Genomic DNA, 19,711 nt, shown 5'->3' with positions numbered 1-19,711 from the left:
CCTGGAATATCCAAGTACCTTATGCATACATACAAACAAAGGTAGTCATGCTTGTTTGCATATAGTCTGTGTCTTGATATGAAAGTTTATTTCAAAGAAGATGAACACAACAACAAGAAGAGAAACTGCATGCTTTCCTGTAGTGAGACCCTCCCCACTAAGTCTGCTGGGAAAATGCTACCTACCTCCTAGCAAATCCTTCTGTTGCTGTTAGGGGAACTCAATACAGTGGTACCTCGGGTTACAGACGCTTCAGGTTATAGACTCCACTAACCCAGAAATAGTACCTCGGGTTAAGAACTTTGCTTCAGGATGAGAACAGAAATCGGGCTCCGGTGGCATGGCAGCAGCAGGAGCCCCCATTAGCTAAAGTGGTGCTTCAGGTTAAGAACAGTTTCAGGTTAAGAATGGACCTTTGGAACGAATTAAGTACGTAACCAGAGGTACCACTGTAGTCAAAAGCCTTGGTTTTTACTGTAGGCTGAAGAGGAAAGATTGGAAGTTGCTTGTTGTCAGCTATAGGAAAATGGTGGACTGAGCTAGGTTTTTTCTAAAGTTGACAGAAAGTGACCCCATAGTGTTCTGTAATAGTATAAAATACATTTGAAAGCATTTCCATGAATTTCAGAACTCCCCATTCCCTCTTAAATTATTTTTCCTCAGCTTAGGTCACGTCAGCCTCACACCTTGTTGCTGGTTCAGGTACAATGAAAAATCACAACAATAAAAATAATGCAATAGCCTGCTAAGTGTTTAGTCCTGTGTTGGAAACAAGCTGCCTTTTCTCCAAAGCAGCAGGGTATAATGCGGAAATCCTTAATCCCTGTTGAAGTCATGGAGCCAAACCACTGCGATCGTAGTCTACCTTCCTCTTGTGAGTGTCATGGGCCTTCTTGAGTGTCCGTATGTCTGGAGCAGTAGCAGTCACCTCAGTTCAGTCAAAAGCATCTGCTAGAGGCCTTGAAACAGGATGGCTTTTTGTGCATGATAACATGTCCTACAGTCAGCAGGGGATAGAAAAAGGAGACAAGCAACAGGTGCAAGTGTTCAACCAGGGCCAGCTGTCTCTCCATCTGTAGCATGGCTGCTTCTATAACACTCTAGCAGATTTCAGCGGTTGAAAAATCTATTTACAGTTCTGCAGTTCAGATCCTCCTTTCTTATCGCTTCTCTCACCTCTTTCTGCATCATGGAAGGGAGGAGGGAGGATGAACGCGCAGCCAAAGCACCAATGTTGCCTGTTAGGAAGAAATCTCTCTCTCTTTCATGGGCTGGAAAGCCCCACCTTACCCTCATGTGTCATAGATGCCCTGGAGGTAACCCAAAGTGCTGGGCAGCAAGTGTGGCCTTTAATGGCATCAGATTGAATACCGGTCGATGCCTGTAGAAAGGAATGAAGAAAGTTAATACCATAGTGGGAGAAGGATCCTGCCCTATGCTTCTCCCTCTTTGTTGTCTGATGGGCGTGATTCGGTTGGGAAGCAGCTGTTTCCTTCCATGAACTACATATCCCAGAGGATAAGTCCTGTCCCCCAAGCTGGCCTGCTGGGAAGCATCACTGCAGTCATAGACACAGGCCAGGCTGTGCCTCCTATAACAAACTCCTGGCCTAGAGAACGTGCAGAAGCCTCATTGGATGCAGAGGCCTCCTCACTAAAAAGAAATCTTCCCAAATGGGGTGATCAGTAAAGTTTCTAAAAGTTCAAAACCTCTTGCTTACAGTTAGAGGCTTTTGATGATCAGAGGCTAGTTGGTGCCTGAAATGCACCTCCTCTTTTCATGCTGCTTTTTATCAGGTTAGCTGGTGGTCTCTCTTCTCCAGCCCAGCCCTTATGGTTGCAATTATCAGAGAGGGGTGTTCTGCTTAAAAGCAGTTGCATTGCTCAAGCTGAGCAAGTTTGGGCCTGAAAGCCATATACAGGGGAAGACTGCCTGAGAACCCGAGGGAAGCTGCTCTGAGCTTTAGTGTTTTAGCCACTGGTGTTACATGCCCAAGCTTATTAAATTTCTTGTGCTCTATCATAAACTAGATAATCAGGACTCAAAACCAGTTGGTTGAGTGGCAATCCTAAAAGTAACTCAGCCAGAGGTTAGGTGCAGATCGAACTTATTTGCAGTTTCTTAGCTGCCTTTCAAGCAAAAAAATGGCTTAGGATTTTGGCTAAGCAGCTCTGATTTATTCTGCAGTGAATTATACTTGAGGCAACTTGCATTTCCTTATATCAGGCCCAGGAAATGTGTGGCCCTCCTAGATGTCCTACTACACCTCCCATCATCCCATACTGTTCCCCATGCTGGCTGAGGGCTGATCTGACTTGGGGAGTCCAACAACATCATGAGGACTGCACAGGTAAGCCACCCGCTCTGTGGCATGGTGGCTCCAGGCGCTGACCAAAGAGATGCTACCCTACACAGACCACGGACAGATCCACCCCAGCTTGCGTACAAACATGTAGGAGCACAGATGCAGCAGTACACACAGCTAGTTGCGGGAAGGTGGCAGCACAGTGAACCAGGGAGCCCATGGCATCAGACAAGAACAAGGGAGATCAATCAGACTCAAGCCCAGTGGAACAAGGCAACAAAAAGCCATAGGTGGTGGCAGCCTGTGTACCTGTGGCCAGAGCCTCTCCTGGGAGCCACATCAGCCAGAATTGTGTGCTTTTTGGGGGAATTGAGTGGTAAACGCAAGAGGAAATAATAATGTGGTTGCTATAACAACTAATGGGTAGTCTAGGTTGTGCACCAGCGAGGGAAGGTAAGAGGCTGATCTACCCCACCCACCCACCCTTTATAGCTTAGGTCAAGATGGGAGGAGAAAGTTCCTTAGCTCCTTTTTCTAGCTGCTGTGCTCATCCATCACTGAGATGCTCCTATGCAGGTGGATGAGTGAGAGAAAGCTGACGACACCCCCAAAAACTTGTAGATAATGTAATAAAAGTAGCAGAAGCTGGACCCAGCAATAGTAAACTACTATACTGTCCCCACTCCCCACAATGGTAAGGGTAGCCTTGTTGCAAGGGAGATTGCTGAGCCCTTTAAATTGGAGAGATTAAATATTAATTTAAATAAAATTAACTGGGAATAAAAAGAATGGAAGTAAGAGAAGAAGTGAACATAAAGAGAACAAAGAGAAGGGATTAAAGAAGCAGGCTGTTTCTGGCAGGGGAAAGCAGGATACAAGTTCAATGTGAAGGGAGATGGGGAGAAGAAATGAGAGATTATGAAAAATACAGGTGAGCTTTCAGATAAAGGGGGGAATTTGGGGGTGGGGAACTCTGGTTGTGTGTGCTTTATCTACTGAACATCATCTTTTTCCACTTCAACCTTTAAAGGCTAGGCTTGCCAGCTGACCTGACACTCTACCTGCCCCCAAGCTGTAACTGCCTCTGTGCCTTTAGCAACCACAACAGGTAAAGAAATCAGCTGGGGTGACTATAGGGCATGGGAAGTAACATAACCCCCAGCTCATGTTACCCAGTGAACTGGTTGTTACTGAAAAAACACCATTTCCCTGTGATAAAATCTGTGCTAGGGGAAATGCTGTGGAAAAGCAGGGTTTTATCATTGCAATTGGAAATGAATCTAACATGCAGCACATCTACTAACACTCTTGCCAAAAGAAATTTATATATATGTGAGACATACACCAGCTTTCCCACTACACAGCTGCTTAGTTTTCTGGATGCAGAGGATTCCTCTGATGCCGCCCAGTTCTTTAACCAGCTCTTCCCATGCAACAAAATACTTCCAACAATTGGTGTGCCGTGCCAGCACCAAGGGATGTGAAAAAGAGTAAGGAGAAAATCCGAATGGATTAGAGGTGGAATGAGAAACTGCTGATTTTAAAGGTTTAAGCGCAGCTTTTATGTATCAGGAGGCCTCTCTCTTGCCAGACGCTGGAACCCTGCCTGTGTGTGTCTGAGCAGCCCCCCTAATAATAATAATAATAATAATAATAATAATAATAATAATTAATAATGTATTAAATTTGTATACCACCCTTCATTTGAAGATCACAGGGCAGTTCACAACATAAAAACAAATGGAAAATACATAATAAAAACAAACCCATAACCCCGCTCCCACAAACACATTAAAAAGGACAGAATGTTAATCAGCAAAAGGCCTGGTTAAACAGAAACATTTTCACCTGGTGCCTAGATATATGCAATGAAGGTGCCAGGTGAGCCTTCTCAGGGAGTCACTGCAGAAAAGGCCCATTCTTGTATTGCCACCCTGCGGACCTCTCATGAAGAGGTTCCTCCTACAAAGCTATGCTGTGTTTACGATCCATAGCATTGGCCTCCCATCCAGGCTGGGTGTTTGGTTCTAGACAGACAGAAATACAGACCTGGCTTGGCCGGACGGACAAGAGAGACCCAGCAGCAAGGCAAAAACGAGCAGCAGGGCAGAGGCTAGAGAGGCCAAGGCATGGGGCCTACCTGAGCTGGAGAGAAGCGGAGGAAATGGAGGGTACAAATGGAGGAAGGATGGAGCGTCAGGCGGCTTAAGAGTTTAGGGCATCGATACCTGCAGGCGTGAGAACCAGGGCTTGGAGAATGTCAGAGAGGGACACGATCCCCCGCGGGGTTTTCTTCTCATCCACCAGAACCAGACGATGGACCTGCCAGATGAGTGAGCCACACACCATCATGAAAAGAAGAGTACCGGGATGAGCCGAGATGAGTGCTTGACACCCACAGGGCAAGAGTTAGCCCTCCCACCTGAGGCAAACCTCAGAAACGTTTCCCTTTGGTGGCATAATGCTATTATTATTAACATCATCACCATCCTAGTACAGCACGATAGCCGAGGGACAGGGCATTCTGGGAAAAGTTACAATTAAGAGTGGCAGGCAGGAAAGTTAAAGCTGAGTGCTGTTGCGCCACCTATTAGTCTTTAGTTGCAGAGGAGCAACTGTGCTGTACAGAAAATAAGTCTAGGTCTGCTTCCCACATTATAATTTTTTAAGGTATGTGTGTTTGCATATGAAAACACCTGTTTGCTTCTAGAATGGGGAATCTGTGACTCTCTAGGTGTTTTTGCTGAACTACATTTCCCTTCATCCCTGGCCATTGACCATGCTGGCTGGGGCTGATGGGAATAGGGGTCCCAACGCTTTGTGAAGGGCCACAGGTTCCCCATTGGTTCAGTAAATCATTACACACAACAGATAGATGTTTCCTGCCATATGCATGAGACCTGTATGTGCAGCAGGGAGCCGGGACTTGCCATGGCTTCCTGCTGTATGGCAGCAAACATGTGAAGCAGCCTTTAGGTGTCCAGTTCTCATCAGCATCTGAAGATGGTTTCACTTACCTTGGGGACCACCAACCTGAGCAATCTACCTCTTCTATGCGGGCTCTCTGCTTTCCCGGTGGACCCCCTTTTTAAGTGATTCATTGGGAATAGCTTCTCCCCGGGAGATGTCTCATGAGAATTATTTTGGGTGTTTTTGTTTTTTGCTTAAACGGTTGGAATACAGTATTCCACAATATTTCCCATCCTTTTCCTAGGGCCTGTAAGCCACTAGTGTGGACTTGTCTCTTCCATGAGTGTCATGGGGAAGAACAAGCCAGAGATGGTTACTGCTGGAACACCTATGTCAATAGATCAAAGTCAATCAGGCGACAGGATTAGAGGCTGACTGGATTAGAAAGTGTCACTGGGCATGACTTGAGTAGGCAGAAAGTAGAGAAAGAAGAGGTTTAGGCTGAGCATTTAACTCCTGAAGTCAGATTTTATGGACCTGGAGAGGTCAAGGTCTTGCCACAGAGTAACTGTTACCTAAAGCTGCACATTCTTCCTGCTCCACTCTGGCATACCTGCTCCTTGGCGATGCGATCAATAATGTCTTCCATCGTTTCGTAAGGATGGCAGGTGAGCACCCCTTCCAGGCAGACTGAACGCTGCTTCAGTGCTTCCCCCACAGTAATATCCAGGTTGTTGTAGGACTTCTGGGCAGCCAAGTGCTAAGCAGAGACAAGGAAATGGTTTGAAGCCACCATGACAGATCATCCAGGCAGGGGCTTGGCATTAGCAGAGATTAAAGCCACCCCAATCCCACTTTGCAAAGGTGGGAGAACTCTGGCTTTAATATCCAGATAACTCTTGCTGAAACAAGGCTCAGTTGCTACACACTGGCTTAATGCACATTGTGACAGCCCCTTTGATAAATGGACCCTAATCCGCCATCAATTTAGAATCACAGCACTGGAGACAATGTTCTCCTTTGCTTTTCACCCTATGTTTAAGAGGGAAACTGCTGCTGACTTCTCTGTCTAGAGCTGAAAAATAGTAGTGAAAATTTGTATCACCACCTCAATCCCTTTAGATAGATGGAGTTCAGGAAACATTTGTGAGGGATACCAAACCACACACACACATACACACGCACAAACTACCAGGTGATCTTCCCATCTTAAAATTTTAAACAGATACTGCATCCCCTAGAGGCAAGACAGGGAAACATTCCATTTTCTTAGCTTTGGCTATTAAAAAAATCCATTCTCCCGCCAACCAACTTCACACCTGCAAAAATATGATTGTGCTGTACTTACAATCACATCAAAGCGAGAGTAGAGGCCAACTACCCTCCCTGTAAAGAGAAAGTGAGGGAAGCATTATAAGGGACTCAGTAGAGAAAACCTTCCCATTCACCCACCTCATAATGTAGCTATCATCCATTTTTAAAAAGTATTGCTATATTAAATACGTTCCAACTAAGCAAGTATTCCATATATATTAATCAGAAAAATAATTAAGAAATACCCAATAAAAGAAAAAATCCACTCACAATAAAGTCTTGAATAGAGCTAGACCCAGAGCATTATTCATTCATATTGTCATATATGTGAACAGCACTTTTCCAGGCTTTTATCACATCTTGAAGTTTATGAGTTAATACATAAAAAGAGGGTTCCTGATTTTATGACAGTGGGTGGAATTTACAAAAGTGACAAAATCTGGGTGATGGTGATTTAACACTACTCTGAGATGTTACATATAGCACTATGGTTCATTGGCTCAAGCAGGGTGGGTGGGATTCAAATATGGAACCCCAAAATGGTGCAGCTTGGCAAAAGCTACATCACGCGATGGCTCGGATTGTTTGATAAATGTCACATAGGGTTTGTGGAATTTCAGGGCCCAAGAAAAAAGTAGAGGTTGAATTAGAAAGCTGATAACATATGAGAGAGAGGTAAAGCTCAGCTGAAACGGCAAACATAGCGGTGAGCAGAGCAGAGGAGCTCCCAGCAGCAAGTACCTTTTTCATTAACAACAGGCAATGCTGAGACCCTGCGGTCCACAAAAATCTCCAAGGCTGTGTAGACAGGGGCTGACTCCAGGACCATGGCAACGTCACGGAAAGTGCCGATGCCCAGTTCCAGGATGGTTTTCTGCAGGAATCGTGGCTTTGGAAGCATGGCTCCCTGTAGTGAGAGAAGAGGAGGTTATTTTTTTCAGTGCATTATTGGTGATGCTCCCCCTGCCCCACAATGGAAATGAATGATGTGCATTCACACAATAATGTAATTAATTGCATTATTAAATTTGGCCACAGTGAACAGTGAACTGGATAACATTTTTTTGCAGAAGCTGAACTGCAGCAGAATAGAAATAGAGCTGCAGACAATGAATATGGGACAAAAAAAGAAAATGATACCTTTTTACATCCCTAGTGGAGCCTAACCTCTTACTCCTCCATTCCAGCTGTAATCAAGCTGCAAATACACCTAGCTGCATTAGCTCATGTTCATCTTCCGCCCTTCTCTCCCAACTTCTACTGTTTTCCCAATTGTCTATTTTAGATCGTGAGCATCTTGAGGAAAATGGCCAGTCTGTTTTTCCCTATGCAGCTCTGCAAGGCACCACGTACCCTGTTGGCTCTGTACCAATAAATAAATGATAAAAGAGAGCATCGGGGACTGGGCCAACATAGGCCCCACTGAGACCAAAAATAATCTGCCTTGCCATCATCTATGCCAAGAGGAATTTGGGACCACCAGACACTCACGAAGATATGCAGGAACTTGAGGATACGTTTGTGGGTCAGAATGTGTAGGACGTTCCCTGAGATGGGCTCGATAACAGGCAGCCGATGGATCTTGTGCTTAATCAAGGAATAAACAGCATCAAATAGGCTAGGAAAGGGAGAAACAAAAGGGCAATATGACATGCCTGGAGATTGGCTCCCTGTACCCAGGGACTGTACCCATTTACCACTTCCACTCTGGGCATCACGCAGCACAGCTGCTCTAAATGGAGTAGGCGTTGTGAGACAGTGAGGGTTCCCCCACCCTTATTATGGTCAAAGGCTCGGTGCATTCAGCTGTTCGACAGGCAGAAATCAACAAGTGAAATGTTTTCTGGCAAGGAACTGATGAGTAAAACTTCACTCTTTTATACCAACTGCCATGCAGTTGTTAAAAGTACAAGACTCTTTCCATCAAAGCTAGCCACACTATCATTATGTATTCATTAAAATTCTTTCCCACCTTTCCTGCCAAAGAGGAGGGATCTGTGGGAGGAGTAAGCAAGCATCAGAAATGACTTACCTATCATTTGGGGAGATGCACACCAAGGGTTTGAAGAAACCTTGCAAATACACCTCTGGGGAGAAAGGAAAGCACCTGAATAGTATATGGAACCGTTGCCCTAGGTAAGATGGGAGAACTACTACAGGTTAAGGATGAAGCTACTTCGGGGGGGGGGGGATCTGGCAAAAGAAGTCAGTTGGGTTTCCAATCTATTTAGAAGAATGATGAGTTTCTTAGATTTTGGCATATAACAGCTTGAGGTCACTATACCATATGGTTAATTGCTGCCAAGTTGAAGATGATTTACCATAACATCAACTTTCTTCCCATGTTATGTGCATTGAAAGCATCTAAGAAATTGGGACAGTGATTCAATGTATAATACTTTTTATTATTTATACCCTGCCCATCTGGATGGGTTTCCCCACTATGAAGAGAGAAAGGGTACTATAGCTGTTGTACTGAATCAGACCAATGGTCCATTTAGCCTAGCACTGCCTGCGTCTTGATTGGCAGCCACCCTCCAGGGTTTTAGCTAGGGGACATTTCCCTACCCAAACAGGAGATGCCAGGGATTGAATCTCAGATCATTTGCAAGCAGAGCATGTGCTCCACCACTGAACATGCAAGCAGTGAGTAGATGGAGGATCCTCCCTAAGCCTTGCACCTTCCCTGTGAGTCAGGGGCAGCCCACATGGTGCCCTCCACATGTTGGATTTCACTTGCCATCATCCTTGACCATTGGGCCATGCTGGCTAAGGATGAAAAGAGTTGGATCAACATCTGGAAGGTACCACATTAGCTATCCCTCTTCTGGGTGGTTGTGTGCATCAAGCTCAAAGGGAGAGAGTAAGTAGAAACATCAGGGACAGAAATGGGACAGGATCCAATGAGCTCACAGCAATGGGCTACAGTACATGGAATTTCATCAGAATGCAGCAAAATAGCCTGTAGTGCAAGGAGGGTGAACCTGTGACCCTCCAGATTGTTATTGGTCATCCTGGCAAGGACTGATGGAGTCCATCAAAACCAGAAGTCACTGGTTTCTGATCCCTAGAGTACTGTAACCTAAACCCTTTGCCTAGGGGCTGGGGTGGCCAATGGACCCCAACACCCATCAGCCCTAGCCAGCATGGCCAATGGGAGGGAATTATGGGAGCTGTTGTCCTTTAGATGTTGTTGGACTAAATGCTGGCCGTGCGTTGTCTAGAGGCAAGACTATCAAGTAGGAAGGGATACCAAGTTAAGAGAGGAACTGTTTAAATCAAGGCCAGAAGCAGGGAGACAGACATAAACACGTGAACACACGCAGAGTGCAATTCACCTTCCACTACTGACAATCAATTTTAAAGATGTTCAATAGCATCCATGCATACACTACTCCCCCTAGTGGTGAGCTCCTCACCTCTCCACGTTTCAATTTTGTGTTCCTCGATCTCATATATCTGAACCTAAAAACAGCACAAAATGATACTCGTGAGCAGGGTGGTGTCACCCACAAAAGGATAAGATAGTGAGAGTTCCAAGCAGCCCACACTTGTACTTTGAAGTCACAGGTCCTCTTGCTTTGCTGTCACCCTTCTGCCCCTGTCCACCCCCCTCCATCCTTGTACATATTGGGAGGGAAATGCTGGAAGCTGGTTTGCTCCCGATCTTGCAAAGGCAATTGAGCAGTCCTGGAAAACTCACCAGAGGTGATCGGTAGTAGCGATGTAGGATGTTAATGAAGTCAGTGATAGTCAACATACCTGCAGTAAGAGAGAGAGGGGGAAAGAGGAAAAGGAAGAGAGTGGATACACACAGGTGTAGGTCTGGAGGAGCTGAAGCAACAGGCATGAAGGGCTACCTTGTGCAGGCCCCAGTTCTCAGGACAGCAGGTGGTTGAGCCTTTCCTTAATAAGAGGCACCTGCAGAATTCCTGCACACACCCAACCTTGCCTTCTTGACCATCCCTAGTACAGTTGAATGGCCAGCAGTAGTCCTATGAAATCCCAGTTCACACTTCCTTTTGCCCAAAACCTGCTGTCCTGTGTTGCCCTCCTGAACGCAGCATCACTTACCCACAAAACACTGCTGCTTGTTGTCCCAGAGAGGGGCTGCTCGCACCCCATTGGCCACCATGGCTAAGAAGGCTTTCTTTATCTGGGGACAGGAGGAAAAAAGAATAGGTGGGCCAGACTGGCAGTTGCTGTTCAATATTCCTGTCTATCTGCAGTGAGTAGTCAGTGTGGTGCCCTTCAGGTCTTGCTGGGCTTCAGCCCCCATCATCCTTACCATTGGTCTGAGGCTGATGGGAATTGTAGTACAACATCTGGAAGGCACCACATTGGTCAGGCCAGATCTACAGGGTGAGGAAACAGCTGCATCCAGCCAAGAAGGCTGGGCTGGGAAAAATCCAGAAGTAATCGCCCACACTGCACCCCCTTGGACTCCAATCTATGTAGCATTTATATTCTTCTGCTAGACTAGATATTATTAAACATTGTGGTTCAATTTTAGGGGGCAACAACCTTAGGCCTATTTTTTACCAAATGATGCGGCTTGGACTTTCTTCCTAGTTTGCTCTCTTCCCACGATTCTACCTCCTCCTAAATCACAGCTCTAGGAATGTGATGAACTACAACAAATATGAGGGAAGGTAAACTTGCAGCAGCAGGAATAACCTGATGAAACAGGTAGAATTGCTTCATCCTGAAAGTGAGCATCTATTTGTTTAAATAATCCTTGCAGGCAGATTTGAGTTCCTATATCCAGCTCTGCCAGTGTCGTAAGAAGAGTCCAAAGGCCCCCCTAGTCCAGAATCCTGTTCTCACAGTAGCCATTCAGATGCATATTCAAGACCAACAGCACTCTCTCCACTTGTATTCCAAAATAGCTAGTATTCAGAGGCCTACTGCCTCCTAAAATGGAGGGAGAACACAGTCATTGCAGCTAGTAACCATTGATAGCTTTGGGCTCTATTAATTTCCACAGCTCCCCACCACACACAAACTGCCTGCCATAGCAGAAAGTCAAGTACCTGACAGATTAGGAAGTTTAAAACTGCTGAGTGTAGTGTAGTTATATGGGGGGGGGGAGAGCAGACATGTACTAAAAGGGTAGGGAAACCCCCCACAACCTTCAGTGTAGAATCCCTGTCAGGGGGTCACAATGTCAGGGGTGCAAGTGCTGTCTGAAGTTACTCCTGTCTGCGCTGGCATGCAAGATATTTTATTCTGCCTTCCCTACTCCTTGGGAGGAATTCAATGTGACTCTATGGCAACTGGTCCATCAGCTTTTCAGCTTCCCCTGAGCCAATTTCAGATAACATGTGGGAGGACATGTTGCACTAGTATAAGTCCTCATGTTGGCTTCCACTAACAGGACTAGTTAAATAAATTCTGCCCCTTTATGTTTTTTCTTGTGTGAACAGCGTTATTCATCCTTCTGTATACCAATCTGGAATCGTATGATTAACAGTTCAGAAACATTGTAAATTTGAAAAAACCAGAAGCCTTCCTCAAGTATAATTGTTTACTTTTCCCATAGAAGTGAAAAGCAAGCATTCACTTACATAAGGAAAGGAAAGGGATACCATCAGGTTGGAACTATGCTGCTTCCAATTATTCCCAACCCTCAGTTATCTGAGCCACTCACATTCAAGCCTTTTGCACACTCCCATCTGCACCATTCCACCCTGTATTCTATTTTGAGAACTAGCTTTTCTTGAGTGCTGATAACAATTTTACTAGGAACATTGAGAGGGAGCAGAGCTGTTGACTTGAGCCTATTGGACTACTGTCCTGTCTTTGCTGAACTTTTCAGGATTTGTAACAGGGATCCGGACTCCAACTCAATTCAGTCCCAACAGTATCTGGATTGCCACAGGTTCCCCACCCCAATTAGTAAAGAAGTGAGCTTCCATTATCCCATTATTAAAATGACCAGTTTTCTATCCCCTTCCTTGACCCACAACAGCTCCCACTTCCCCCCTTACCTGCAAGGTTGTGTCAAACACTACCAGTTTGGAGCTGGTGGGAATGGCATCATAACAGTGGTGGCGCCGCATGAAATGCATGTAAGTCTCAGCATCTGGTCCCAGCAAATCAGTATCAGGACCAAACCCAAGAATTTCACAGTCGAGAGAAATGATGTCACCGTCATCATCTTTGTTGCTCTCTTCTGGCTTGGTGACTTCTGATGTTGCTTTGCCATCCACAATTGTGCCTTTGCTTTGCTGACCGGCATCTTTAGCATTCAGGGTGGGGGCACTGGCGTTCCAGCTCTTGCACCTGCCTCTTGGCATCACGTCCTCCTTGCCCCCTGGACCTGTTTGTCTCCTATCTGTCACTGTGGCCTGTGGTCCACCGTAGTTGCCAGCTGTATCCAGTTCTCTGGCCTCTGAATCTGCAGCCTTAATATCCGATTCTGTAGCAACGGCATCCCCAGCTGTTACTTTGCCATCCCGATTTGCAGTCTTGGCATCCAGCCCAACAGCTCTGGGATCCCCGTCCATGGTCCTGCCATCTGACATCACATTCATCATGCTCAACTCTGTACCTTTGCCATCTGCAGCCAGGTCCTTGGCCTCTTGCCCTACAACCTTGGCTTCCAACGCTGATTCCTTAACATCCAGAGACAGGTTGGGGCCTAGTGGGTAAGGGGAGGCATTGCAAATCCAGACACCAAAAACTTCTTGGTAGGTGAAACATTTAAGTAATCTTGGCCCTTTTGACTGACACAACCTTCCCGCCTTCTCACTAAGCCTAAAGAAATGGTATGTTCTCACATAAACTGCAGGAACACGCATGCTGAGCTGAACAACCCGTGACTTGCACAGAGAACCAGCCAAAAGCTGCAGCAGTCACTGACCAACCCTACCCCACCCTGCCCCACAGAGCACATCCAGTTAGTTGATTGTTTACATCCCTTGACAGGCAGCAACCCACACACTTCAGCCTAAGGTGGAAGCATTCGTTGATTTCAGTCAGAGCCCAAACTCTCTTCTGCAAATTTTACAGTAGAGGGGAAAGTGTAAAAGGGGCTAACTACTTGCTCTGAAAAAGCATAACCGGTCAGGAGGGGGTTGTATACTGTATTTATTCACACATTTCTGTGGCAGTTGAATAGCTTCATTATCTTTATTGAGTGCCCTCACAACAACCCTGTGAGGTAGGTCACCATTATTCCCATCTGACAGATAGAAAATGGAGGATGGACAATACTGGGCTTATCCAAGGAATCTAAGTATAAGCCCAGATTTTGAAATCAGGCCTCACATAATTCAATTTTGTAAGATGACATTAGGATGGGTTTCACAGGTACTAGCAGAACTGGAGCCATTCTCAAACAGGAAAGCAAAAAGTGAAATCTGGGTACAACTGAGATTTTCCAAGACTAGAATGATAGGGGAGGCAGTGGTTCGGATGGCTCGCAGCATGGCTCAAAAAGTGATGTATAATGTCCCAAAGTTAGTACACACAATCATGCTGTTATGGATTAGCAAGTTTAGAAGACACTCAACGCAGGCAATTAACACCCAAAACTGTTCCCTGCAACACATGTCATGAGTCAGTCTGGCTGGCAGGCAGTGAAGTCTGTACTTGAAAGCGGTCACTCCACCACCGGCAGGCAAAACCAGTGCACTACCCACCTGCTTCCTGAGGCTGGAGGCCATTGCTCAGTGGTGCTGCCTGGGAGTTAAGGAAAAATGGAGAGAGTTAAAAAGTGGCCTCTGTGGTCCACATTCAATGTGAAAATAGTTCAGCTTTTAGGATCTGAAGAGTGAGAGCTACAATTCTGCAGTGGACGGGGAACCTCAGACTCCACCCTAGGCCCTCAATCCCCAAAGTGCTACAAATCTAGTTCAAACCGAATGCTGGAGGGATCAAAAAACTTAGTGCTTCACATATTTTCTGCAGGCAGGGGCCATTTCCTTCATCCACACATGGCTGCTGTTTATTTCCTTCCTATTGCTACAGCTTTTCAAGTTGCAGACAGAGTTGTTTGCAGGGAATGTTAAGCATGTTGTGGGAAAGCAGATGTTTAAATCTTGGTTAGGATAACCGTATGTCCTTCTTTTTACATCATGGGAAAGAGGATGGCTTAACCAGCTAATACCACAAGGGAATTAAGAAACAGTGACATGGTGGGAGAGGAGACCTCTAGCTCTAACAATCCCCAACAATCATACCTATGGCTTCTCCAGTTAGTACCCAAAGCTAGCATCTGTAAGGACACTGCAGTAAAGGGTCTATTGTTAATGTGGAAGGGGTAGACACAGATGATCCAATAAAGCTGATTCAGGCTGCACCCGGTCAGAGACTGTGCATGACAGACAACATACTCAACCACAATGCATGCGTACTCAGACACAGGAGGAAACATGCACAAGAGCAGAGTGCAATCAGATACAGACACATGCTGAGACATGGAACAAACTCCAGGCAGAGATTTGGTTGCCCACAATTTTCCTACCGCAACTGACAGAAAGCAGAAACATGCCAGCTGACAAATATAACCAGTAATTTAATTAATTTATTTATTTATTTAATGTGCCAGTTGCTTTATCTTGCCCAGGGCAACCCAAAGCAACTTACAGCTAAATCAACAAACTAGACAATAAACCCCACACAGATACATTAAAACCAAGGGGGAAGAGAAATACATTAAGAACATTCCATCCACTTCTAAAAGGCCGCAGATAAATTAAGGACCAAAGACCTGGTTTTGGAGGAAAGTTTTAATAATATTAAAAAAAGGCACTTGCAAGACAGCAAAAGAGCCGTATAGGAATGGGATTCAGCTGCCAACTTTCTCTCACCTCGTTTATGGCTGCACTATTTGCTTGATGGATTGATCAATTAAATGCGTTGATTAAAAAGGTGTCCTCAGTTCAGCAGATTTTTAAACAAATAGCAACGCCACACGAAATGCATGTTTTCTGATATAGAGGGAGCCAGTTATGACGACACGTGCTTGCATTCTCTAAAAACAAAACGCGCGTGCTTTTCTCCCTTTGTCTTCAGAGCTTTTGTTTTTGTTCACCCGAACACTTGCGCGGATCGCATTAATGCATAAGATTTATTTAAATCGGCAGCAGACGAGTCGGAGCACCGAGTTCAGTTTCTAAACGCGAAATTGTTACGGGCCAAGCACGCCTAGGAATCGCACCCGAAGGTGTGGGAGAGAAAACGCAGATGGGCAGGCAGCGCTCTGCACGTGCTCGAAAGCTCCGTTCTTGACACTCAAGGGTGTCCAATGAGCTGGGGGAGCAGGTTCCGGGGCTCAGGTAAGCCCCGCTAGCCCCACTCCCCCGGCAACCGAAAGCAGGAAGTGGTCGCGGCGTTGTTGCGCCAGGAAGTGCCCTCCGTCCGTGCTCCCCGGGCCGGCCTGGCCAGCAGAAAGACACCCGCCGCGAAGCCCTTTCTCGGGGAGGTCTCTCCGCCGGGCTTACCTGCTCCGAGGCCAGTGCCGCCGCCGCCCGCTCCATGCCGAGGCAGCTGCTATTTTCGGGCGCCTGGCCGGGGAGCCAGTCCGTGTCAGGAAGGCGGCGGGCCTGGCAGCAACACCCGGGTGCGCGCGGCGCCAGGAGGGGCCACCGCCTGCCGCGCTGTGCGAAGAAGGGCCTTCCCGCCGCCTCCCGGGGGACTCAGGGCAGCGCGCGGCCGCCTCCCGAGACCGTGGAGGAGGAGCAGGGCATGCCGAGAGCGGGGCTCTCCCAGGCGCCGAGGGGTGCTGGGGCGAGGGATGCGGCGAGGAAAGCGGGCTCCGCGGCCTCTCGCTCGGGAAGCTGCGGGCGAAGCCTCCTGTTTGCCCTGGAGGGCGGGGGGTGGGGGGAGAGAGCGCGACTCGGCTCCGGCTGTAAATAAATCACGGAATGTGCGAAGGGAGGAAGTCGGGGCACAGAAGCCTGTGCGCGGTGGGACACGGTCTCGCGGGGTGGGAGGTGGGGCGAGGAGAAGAGATGGTGGAGGCTATGGGGGGGGGCAGCCCCTCCTGGGAGGAAGAAGCAATGGGGTGATCGGCCGAGGCCAAGAGGAGCTGTTCTAGAGGTACAGTCCCTGGTGCAATGGGGACACTATAATCTGGCTCCTCACGGCAAAGACTGTTCCCGCTTGCAGCGGGCTTCTTTCTTTCAGAAGGCCTCTATGCCTTTAAAAGCTGAGAGGTAGGCAGACATTCAACTGGCGAAGTCACTCCCACCCGCAAGGAGTGCTGATTGGAAAGCAATGCAACTTCCATCTGTTGCATTAAAAAAAAAACCAAAAAAACCTATTGTGGTATCCAGGATATAAGATAAAAATTGTAATTTTAATGGATGAATCCTCCAGCCTTTTCCCCACCAGTCCCTCATATCCTTTTACCCACAAACTCATCCCCTTCCTGTGTTCCAGCAGCAACATAATATTCCTAGTGTTCTTTTTAAAAATGCTAGTAAAGTTTGTCTTTACAAAAGCATCTGGAGAAAAGGAGCTCGTGTATTTCCAAAAGGGTTTGGGCCATGATAACACTTTTAAAATAGGCCACTTGTTCCTGGATGTTCAGCTAGCCAACTCATTTATCTGAAGCAGTGTACTGTAGTTGCTTTGCAACCCTCATGAATCTCTGTGGAGCAAAGCAGCCTGTGATTCAGTAGTGCTTGATAGGTATGTTACCTGAAATGGCAGGAGAAAATGTGAAAGTGTGCACACAATTACAACTTCAGTTGGAATCGTAGAAAATGCTAGTCTAGAGTTACAAGATAACTCCATTACAAGATAATTCTAGACCATGTGTTGACTTGTTCCATTATTGCCTTTCAGTTGTTAAAAGCACAGGACTGCAGATTATAGTTCCGCCAATACTAGATGGATGCTGTAATAAATTGTCAGTGAGTGAGGAAGCTTCCTAAATAAAATGGGATATTCTTTTGCTCAGGGCTGTCCTCAGATAAACACAGGAAGCCAATAATGTAAAATATATATACAGATCTGACACCTGCACACTGGCAACAGCACAGGCTGAGTTTCATTGATCAGTATTGTCCATTTTGAATTGGGAGTAACTCTGTTTTCTATACTGCAGGTCTGGGATGTGTGTGTGTATCTTGACTGCACCATCCTACCACTTCACATGCTGTCCGGCTCTACCATAATAAGGTCAGCATTATCTGCTCCAAGGGACAGCCACCAGTAAATAGTGCCAGTAGTCCGGAATGATGGAGGTTGTAAGTCCAGAACATGTGGAAGGCACCACATTGGCTACCCCCACAGCACGTAAAGCAAGACATAACATAGGAAGCCTGGGAAAGGAAGGGAGAGAACAGTGAAATGTGATGTCATCACATTCATTTAAAACACATTTTTTCTGTGCGCACAATGTTTATCATACCTTGATTAAAATTTAGCAAGACCAGTAGAGATAAGACTGTTTGGCTAGAAGCCAGATGTGACCCATGGGCTGCAAATTGACCTTCCCTGGGATTAGCTACAGGATTGGAAGCACTAAAATGGACCATACACAATCTCCGCAATTAAAAGTCCTTACAACTTGTATGTGGACTAGCATACAGCTTGGTTGCCCAATAAAGGTAGCATGAAACAGCTTATTAGTTTATAGAGCAGAATGAAGATAGATGTTCATAGTAACATAACTAGAGCCTGGCTGGATTAGGCCAAGAGTCCATCTAGTCAAGCATCCTGTGTTGTTGTTGTTTACAGTAGCCAGCCTCAAGCCTCTCTAGGAAAGGTACAAGCACTAGAGGAGTGCCAATAGCACTTTCCTCCTGTGTGGCCCCTAGCAATTGGCTTCCAGAAGCATTAGTACAATACACATATCTATCCTCCATGAATTTATCTAGTCCCCCTTTAAAACAAATTAAACTTACTTGAGTGGGAGAACAATTTCTGACTTGAATCGTAGAGTTGGAAGGGCGCTTGAGGGTCATCCAGTCCAACCCCCTGCAATGCAGGCATCTTTTGCCCAACGTGGGGCTCAAACTCACGGCCCAGGTTTCCCCTCCTGCACTCTGATAAGAACATAGGAAGCTGCCTTACACCAAGTCAGCCCATTGGTTCATGTAGCTCAGTATTTGACAGTGGCTTTCCAGGATTTCCCAACCCTCTGTAAAACTACTGGTGTTTTGTTTTGAATTTGGCAGTTCTTGTTGCTCCCAATCATTTTGTCTACTTTTGTTTGCAGTTTGCCCCTTTGGATTCATGGAAGAAAAGCCGGATAATATACATTTTTAAAAACAAACAGTAAAATAAGGAGAACTTGGTCTTGGCCAGTGCCAGTTCCCCCTTCTGGCAATACCTGAAGCAGGTTGTTCTTCCCTGTTGCTTGTGGCTAGCTATGACCAGGCACCCCTTTTATCTTTACATGCAGTTCTGGTCCTGCCTCAGAGCCTTGATCTTGATGCAAGTGCTTGCTGTCTTCACCTCCCCATCTACACATACTAAACATAACCCAGTTGGGATTGGCCTCTCCTCCCCACTGTGGAGAATTCCTGGAGAATGAGTCAGGCTCCTAAAAAGAGAATGGTTGCTGTCCCCTCCCCTCTCAGTTTATCTCCACTACTTGTAGCCTGAACTCAGCGACACAGGCCTTATTGGCTCTTGGCAAGAAAGGAAATGGTTACAGGTGCCCACTGCCAGCAGAAAGCCAGCTGTGGCAGTGTCTCTGGTTGGTCAAAACTCCCAACACTTCAGGGGATAGATAACCCGTTCCTATCAAGATGATTTTCTCAACCTAGCAGGGGGAACGTTTGCTCCAAAAGTGAATATATAAACATAAAAGTTAAAAACCTTACCCTTCGCAGAGCAAGCAAAGTAGTGTGGAGGTGCCTGCTTTTCCTTTGCAGCTGAATAGCAGCTGTGTGTGCTCTAGCAAAAAATTAAAACTAACAGTAGGGTAATACCTTTACTGTGACCAAGAAAAGATGCAACAAAATGCAATACCCAGATTAAAAGGGGTAAATTTGCGCTTTGTGGAAAAATAACACCAGGCAGGGTGTTGAGCAGCCTTTTCCTCATTATAAAATGTAACTTTAAAAAAAAAAAGAAGCATTGGGGAGATCTGATCATAGATCAGCATACACACCCAAAATACAGGCTTGGCGGCAGCAGGAGATTTGCATGCTGGAGAAGACTTTGTTGGCTGCCAAAACAGATTTCACATTTCACCAAGGACCCTTTGGATGCTGAAGA

The 19,711-nt window shown here is 46.2% G+C and overlaps 1 protein-coding gene across 15 annotated transcripts; it reads right to left on the bottom strand.

Moving 5' to 3' along the window:
• Positions 1-51: 51 nt before the first annotated feature.
• Positions 52-18,962, bottom strand: PRKAG3 (protein kinase AMP-activated non-catalytic subunit gamma 3). 15 transcript variants are annotated; one of them, XR_014525550.1, is made up of 15 exons: positions 18,819-18,962; positions 18,391-18,531; positions 14,176-14,215; positions 12,520-13,172; positions 10,604-10,685; positions 10,233-10,291; positions 9,949-9,994; positions 8,562-8,616; positions 8,021-8,147; positions 7,271-7,436; positions 6,564-6,601; positions 5,829-5,975; positions 4,446-4,627; positions 707-1,381; positions 52-235 (listed from the first exon to the last, which is right to left on the bottom strand). XR_014525550.1 is itself a non-coding variant. In XM_083501059.1 (14 exons), exons 2-14 carry the CDS (start codon positions 18,448-18,450, stop codon positions 1,359-1,361), a joined length of 1,590 nt encoding a protein of 529 aa, XP_083357185.1. In that variant the 5' UTR covers positions 18,451-18,531; positions 18,819-18,923; the 3' UTR covers positions 52-1,358. The 15 variants fall into 15 exon arrangements, 6 of the variants coding, with proteins under 6 accessions (XP_083357185.1, XP_083357188.1, XP_083357189.1 ...); XR_014525552.1 differs by having other exon boundaries at positions 52-1,381; positions 18,819-18,923; XR_014525553.1 differs by lacking the exon at positions 18,391-18,531 and having other exon boundaries at positions 18,819-18,923.
• Positions 18,963-19,711: the final 749 nt, after the last annotated feature.

This window comes from Podarcis liolepis, assembly GCF_965112155.1.
Source record: "Podarcis liolepis genome assembly, chromosome: 1".
Classification (NCBI taxonomy): Eukaryota; Metazoa; Chordata; class Lepidosauria; order Squamata; family Lacertidae; genus Podarcis; species Podarcis liolepis.
The sequence above is the reverse complement of the archived record's forward strand: the minus strand, read 5'-3'. Positions and strand labels throughout refer to the sequence as shown.